Below are 7,043 nucleotides of genomic sequence, written 5' to 3'. Positions count from 1 at the left end.
GAAGAGCCTGCATTCTGAGCCGGGGCAGCCACACGACGTCAGAAAATGACATTTAATGTCAGCTGTTGAAAAGTGTGTGGGAAGATAACCGAGGGGTCAGGAGGGTGGGAGCTGTGACTCTGCCGGGGGTGGCCTTGCTGGGTCTGGCCTGGGGACCGCCGGGGAGGGGCAGGGATTAGCCCATGCACACTGCCTCTCCCGCTGGACTGAGGGCTTCCCGAGGGGTCGGGACCAGGGACCAGGGACCAGGCTCAGACAGGGTGGGTGGCGGAAGGCTCCAGGGCCGTGCCCGTGGACCCCACTTTGGTGGGTGGGCCGAGGGGCTCCACGCTAAGCTTGGGAGGATGGGGTCGGCAAGCAGGGTTCTGGGAGCCCGGGGACGGGCACCCGAAGCGGCAGAATACAAGCCAGTAGGGTCGCTGCCCTGGGCCCGGGCTCAGCCGCAGTGGGGGCCCTCTGGGGGTGCCCAGGAAACTCCGACAGCTGGGGGCCCGAGGTAGAGACCCTGCCGGCACAAGTGGGGAGGTGGAGGGGCGAAGGGGGTCTGCTCCTGTCCCTGGGGTTTGCAGGTCAGGCACTACTGGTGGGTCCAGCTCCAACTCCACCCCCCTTTCTAAATAGCCTTTTCATTTTGGAATAATTTTAGATTTATAGAAAAGTTGCAAAGATAGCACTGAGGTTTACTCAGTGACGCCCGATGTTAACATCCCGGGTAAGTGGGTGTCACTCTTGGGCGAGCCCCAGACTCTGGGATTCGCCCGTTTCCACCCAGGTGCCTTTCCGCTCCAGCCTTTTAACTGTCACCCCGCGTCCACCCTGTCTTCTGACCACGACATCTCCCTGAGACGCCGACTCGCCCCCTTAGGCCTCCAGACGCACAAACCCCACAGAGGCGACCTGCGGCCCTGCCCACGGCCCTCACAGGTGAGGGGCCTGACTCCGGGGCCGGCCCAGGGTGGCAGGAGGGCTCTGCTGGACCAAGGGGCTGCACCCACCTGGGTGCCGCGCCCAGAAGGTGACTGCGCAGATGGGCAGAGGGCAGGGCAGCAGCTGGGCCTGGGCCGCAGCCCTGAGTGGACAAAGGGCAGTGGCTTGGGTCCTTGCCCACCCTCCCACCCTGACACGGCCCCAGATGCCTGGAGCCACCCCCTGGCATCCTCTGTCCTGTGGCCCGAGCCCGGCCCCCTCCCAAGCTGGTAGGGGCTAGAGGGCAGCTGCGCCCTGGCCCAGGGTCACTGCCCGCCCACTGGGGACCTCCTGCTACCCCTGTGCCTGAGGACCATGCAGCTGTGGCCCCTGGGTTTCCGGTGGAGCGGGGGTGGGCGCGGTCTAGTAGTTGGCCCTTCGGTGCCTGCAGCCCCTCTCCCGCCTTGGGGACCAGCAGGGGCGAAGGTCGAGGTCAGAGAGCACCTGTGGATTCCGGCGCCCAGGGACCCTGGCATCTTGGGAGCTGGGGGTGGGGACCCGGCAGAGGCTGGCCCGGGGCCCTGGGGCCCTTTGTGGGGCGGGGCCGGGAGGGAGAAGTGGTCGCCCCCCCCTCCCCGCCTCTGGGGTTTTCCGTGGGGCTTCCCGGGGCTTCCCAGGGGGGCGGGCGTGGGGGAGGGTCTGTGGGGAGGGACCCGAGGGTGGGGTCTGGGCCCTGACCCTGCGGCTCCACCGGGATGTGGAGGGCGGGGCCCTGCATGCCGCAGGCGGGGCCCCTTCCGTCTGCCCCACTCCGCCCTGAGGCACCCTGCAGTCATCTGCTCTTGTCCGCCCCACCCTCTGCCCTGACTGATGACCTGCCAAGGCCCAGAACAGTCCTCCTGGGGGCACGATGGGCTGCAGCGGTCTACATGGAGGTGCGGGGGGGGGGGCACCAGCCGTGCCAGCAGTCCTCTGGCTTCGCCCCACAAAGGCAGCCCCGCCCGCTGCCCTGGGCGTCTTGAGCCCCTCCCGTTCAGACCCCCTCCTCCCGGGCTGTGACTCCCCCTCTCCGACCCCCTCCCTCGGCTGCCAGCAGCCCCCGGAACCTCGTGGGCTCCCCGCGTCCCCTGCTCCTCCGCCCTCCTCCCGTAATCCCACGGCCCCAGCCAGGTGCCACGGTGGCTGGAGCTCCACGGTCAAGTGCAAAGTGGGGCCCAGGCCAGGCCGTCCCCGTGGGGGGCACCGGCGGGGCGGGGGCACCCTCCCTCCCTCCCCGCCTCCCTCCCCTGGCCTGGCGCCCCTCCTTCCGCCGGGGTCCCTCCCCCTCCTCACGGCCCTCCCCGCATCCGGGCCCATCTCAACATGGGGCCGGCCCATCCCACACCCGGCTGCACCAACGCCAGCCCTCACGTCTGATGGGCTTCTCAAATCCCGTATTTCAAAAACGAGTTTCCTCCCTGAAGCCTTGCCCCCCAGACCCCGTCACAGGAAACATCTCCATCGGCCCCGGGGCCACAGTTACACGTTAAGATCCATCTTGGATTCCTCCTTCCCTCAAGGTCAAGAGTCCCCTGCCCTGCCAGCTCCACCTCCAAAGTACACCCCAAAGTGGCCCCGTCCCGTTCTCCATCTCCGTGGGGAGGGTCCAGGCCACCACCCCCTCCCACCTGGGCTCAGCTGTTTCCTCTGCACCCACCTGCTCCCACCAGGAGCCAGATGGACCTCCACCCCCGCCATGGGTCCCTGCACCTCGGATCTGAGCCCAGACTGACACCCGGCCACCCAAGCCCGCTCTGTCTATCCGTGAGCTCCCTGGAACCTCTGCTGGACACACTCGCAGGGCTCGTGGAGCTGCCTTTCCTCCTGACTGGGAGACGGGTGTCCCCAAGTGTCCCCCGGGGGGCCCAGCCACTGCCCCTGAGAGGCCCACGAGCCCGCACGCCAGGCTGCTCTGTGCTCAGCAGTCACCACCGCCTAATCTTGCTTCATGTGCGTTTCCCCAGGTCCCTGCTGTGCCCACACTTGGAGGAGTGCACATAGCGGGTGCTTCCCAGCCCGTCCCAGCGGGCCGGCCGCCAGTCTCGCACTGGGGGACCTCCCGGGACGCGGGCACACTCTGTGGGCAGGTGCTGCCTGATGGGACGCCTCCCAGGGACAGTGAAAGTTCCGGGACACCACCACTTCTGAGCCGCATCCCGGCCCTGCGGCTCCTTCCCGCCCAGGATTAGCTTGGTACCCGCAGCATTTCCTTAGCAGAGCATCCACACAAGCCCCGGAGCATCCACACAAGCCTGGACGCCGCCCTGCATGATTAATCGGGGTCTGTCAACGCGGGAGGGGCTCTCGGGCTGCCCCCCACCACGTGGCTCCTCGGAGAGGCACAGGTCACAGGTGCGTCAGCGCCCCTGCCCCTCAGGCTCCTGGCAGAAGTTTCCCAGAGCAGCGCTGCGGGGTCATGCCACCACCTCATGGGGATCCCAGGCCCCCAGGCCCCCGCCACCGACCGCCCTGGGCCGGCTTCCCTGGCCTGTGCTGGGGTGGGGCCGGCTAGTGCCCACCTAGGGGAACCAGGGCAAGAGGAGAGCCTGGGGGACAGGGTTCACCTGGGAACAGGAGAGGCCACATTCCGTGACCCTGGGGACGGCCAGGCTCCGGTAAGCGCTCCAGGTCAGGGAGGGGAAGGCGAGGGCTCGCCCAGCCAGCATCTGGACGCGGGAAGTGACGGCCGGGCAAGGGGCAAAAGGATGCCCGTGGCTGTGCCTCGCCCTCTGGCCGCAGCTCAGCCCCGAGACCAGCAGGAGAGAGTCCAGAGTGAGTTCGCTCCCTGGGGCGGGTGCTGCCCCTCCCGGTGGGCCGGGCACAGCCTTCAGTCCGCAGCTTCCTCCTGCAGGCTCACGCTGGCCAGACGCCCTGCGGTTTGCAGGCTGTCAAAGGAGACATCCTGGAACTTTGAGGCTCTGGGGTCTCAGGTAACCGCGTTCCCCTGGGGCTGGCTGCGCGCCTGTGGGATCAGGGAGCCACCTGCCTCCCCACGGCGCCCGGGTGTCCCCATGTCTCTCAGGCCCCCGTCCTGCGGTTGGGGGATGGAAGGTGGTCAGGGGCCCTGGTCGTCGAGCTCAGCGGGGCTTGGCAGAGGGGTGGGAGCCATCCCAGGCACCTGTCCCCCTAGGGCCGCTGGCGCCAGCCCCAACTCCCGCAAGCCTGGGTACACCCCGAGTGCCCCCGTCACCCATCTGTATGTGAGAGGCTGCCCCCCCCTTTGCTGAGCCCTTGCCTAGACATCCCTCACCCCAGAGGGCAGTGCCCCATGGCCTGTAACTCTGGGGCCTGGCTTCTGCTGGCGGCGGAGGTCTGTTCCTTCCTGTTCGGATCTTCCTGGAAAGGGGAGACGTCTCCGGGCAGGGGCTCCCAGCACCCTGTCCGGCCCCAGAAGCCAAGGTGTGGCTCTGGGGCCCTTTGATGTCCTCCCTGTGTCCAGCCCTCCTCCTGCACCCTCTGGGCAGGTGTAAGCGCCTCCGGCCTGGGAGGGCACTGTCCCATGAAGTGGGCATGGAAAAAGGTGTATGGCTGGAGAGCTTGGGGACCCCCCCGCCACCGTTGTGCTGGCCCCGGGGGCTGGGGCTCTGCTTGAAACTACAACAGGGCACCCCAAGTGTGGAGAGGAGCTGACCCGGAGCTGACCCCAGGCTGGCACCCTGGGCAGGTGGGTCCGTGGGGCGGCCCCGGTGCAGACACAGCTGCCCTGGCTGCCGGCCCGTCTCTTGCACCCTTGTCTGACCCGAGTGCTCCGCGAAGTGGGCTCAGGCCCGAGGCAGGAACGAACTTGGGAAACATCTGATGGAGCTTCAGCACCAGAGGATGGGACCCACAGGCAGAGAGCACCCAAGACCATGGGCCTCACCCCTGCGCAGGCGCCAGAGCCCACGGCCCAGCCTTCCTCCCTCCGGGCTGGCACCTCACCGCTGCTCCCACCAGGCCCAGAGCATGCGTGGGCACCGCGGGGCTCTGGGCACCACCCCTCACTCTGCCCTGTCAGTGAGGCAGAGCTGATGGGGATGGCGCCTGCCCGGCAGCATCCACCTGTGGGCCTGGCCTGGGGTGCGGTCAGCCACAGGCTGGCATGTTTCGGGGTGGCCAGGAAGTCCAGGAGCTAGTCCTCCTGCCGCCCCTGCTCTGGCCCCCCCCAAGTCAAGCTGCAGGAGGTTCCTGGGCCCCCTAGGGCAGCCACGTGGCATGAGTCGGGAGAGGACGTGCTGCCGGAGCTCAGGTTGCACGGCCCGGCACTGCCCTCCAGGCCAGGCCGGAGAGCCGGCACCACAATATGCTTTATTATCACCCACGGGACAGGTGGGGACGGCCGCACTCAGTGACTCTCCCCAGAGCGGCACAGAGGCCCCATGTGGCCCAGTAGGCACAGCAGTGGCCCTCTCTCCAGGGCCACCCCAGGACAGGCCCACCCACCAGGTGACACACCTGGTGTACTGAACACACCATCCCGGTGCCAGGGGGATGCAGGTGATCGGAAGTGGATGGCAAATCCAACCACATGACGTTATGGGGAAGAACCATGGTGGGGACGGGCCCCTGTCCCCTGGGGCTCCTGTCTTGTCTCCGAGGGCTGGGGGCTCTTTGTGGACATTGTCCCCACAATGTCCACAAAGAAGCGGCCCTCGAGACCCCTCTCAGGCCCCCTGTCCCCTGTAGGCTCGGGTGGTTGGGACACCCCAGCCTGAGCCCAGAGAGGCTGCAGGGGCTCCCCCACCTCTGGTCTCCACAGCCTGCACGGCCCACTGAGAGCCAGAGGCCCGAAAGTCCACCTGCGGTACAATCTGAGGGGATCTGACTCTGTGCAGGCACCCCCTTGATCCCCTCGCTCAGCCCAGGTTGAAAGGAAGCGCTTGGGTGCAAAGAACCTGGACCAGCACAGCCAGACTTTTGTTGAATCAATGAGTGAACAAGGGGCCACTGGGGAGCCAGCCAGGGCCCTCCAGCAAGGAGGGAGGGGCTCCAGAGGAGGGGTGTCTTGCGGGGGAGCCCACACACCAGGAGGCTCTCATTCTCACCTGCCCAGGGCAAGGGCGAGAGGTGCCGGGTTGAGGGGTGCCGGTTGCGGGGTGAGGAGAGACGTGTGGGTTTGGGGACACGGGTGTGTGGGTGTGGCACGTGGGATGCAGGGCGAGGGGCCCGGGATGCGGGTGGGCATGGGGTGCAGGCACCGGGAGAGGGTGGGGACCGAGGCTCCACAAGAAATACCACGGTGAAGACTGCACAACTTGGCTAAAACAGCTCTGTGTACAAGGTCCCTCATCTATGTCTAGGTTTCCAGAGAAGCACGCCACACACTGGAGGCTGCAGAGCCTGGTCCTTGGTGTCACGGGGTGCACAGGCCGCCGCCCGGCCCGTTGCCGAGGGGCACGACGGAGGCACCCTGCAGGACGGCGGCGCAGAACGGGCGGCAGCGCTTGCAGGGACCGGCGGGCGGCAGCGAGCCACGGCACACTAGGCACGGCGCTGGGAGGGCCCTTGGCAGCGCTGGGGGAGAGGGAGAGAGAGAAGGGCGCTGAGACGGTGCCCACCCGCCCGGAAACCGCGTCCATGGCCCCAGACCGCGCCCACCTTCCCAGACCACGCCCACCTGTGCAGACAGAGCCCACCTGCCCCAGACCACGCCCACTGAGGCCACCCACCAGCCCACAGGCTGCATCCATCAGTGCTTGAAATCATGTCCACCACCCCAGACCAGGCCCACTGGTACCAATAGCCATGCCTGCTGCCCCAAGACCTCGTTCTGGCCACGTTCACTGGTCTCTGAGACGATGCTCCCTCCAGCACGCCCACCTCGGGCTCGCCCACCCCGCGGCGGCCTTCCCCCGCTGCAAGGCGTGCACCTGGCTGGCAGTTCCGTCCCAGCTGGCTCCCAAGCCCAGCTGCTCCCACAGAGAACCCACCCGGCTTTCCCCCGCTCTCAGAAAAGCCCAGACCTCCACTCAAAGCCGAGCGCTCAGGTCCCCTTGGTCCTGCTTATCTTTCTCCACCCCCAGGGGGCGTAATCCCAGTCAGGGGGAATGAGCACGCCCCGGGCAGTGGCCCTGGGCCCAGGGCAGTGCCCAGCCAGCAACGGCCCAGCCCAGGAATGC

The 7,043-nt window shown here is 67.5% G+C and overlaps 1 protein-coding gene across 1 annotated transcript in view; it reads right to left on the bottom strand.

Annotated features, from left to right (window-relative positions):
• Window positions 1-6,277: 6,277 nt before the first annotated feature.
• Window positions 6,278-7,043, bottom strand: part of TTLL8 (tubulin tyrosine ligase like 8) — a 61,996-nt gene continuing 61,230 nt past the window's right edge. Inside the window, 1 exon segment of the mRNA XM_007454084.1 lies at window positions 6,278-6,438. Coding sequence (XP_007454146.1) covers window positions 6,278-6,438 — 161 coding nt within the window.

Source organism: Lipotes vexillifer, unplaced genomic scaffold, assembly GCF_000442215.2.
Source record: "Lipotes vexillifer unplaced genomic scaffold, Lipotes_vexillifer_v1.1 scaffold382, whole genome shotgun sequence".
Lineage (NCBI taxonomy): Eukaryota > Metazoa > Chordata > Mammalia > Artiodactyla > Lipotidae > Lipotes > Lipotes vexillifer.
Note: the sequence above shows the minus strand (reverse complement) of the source record. Positions and strands in the feature narration are given on the sequence as shown.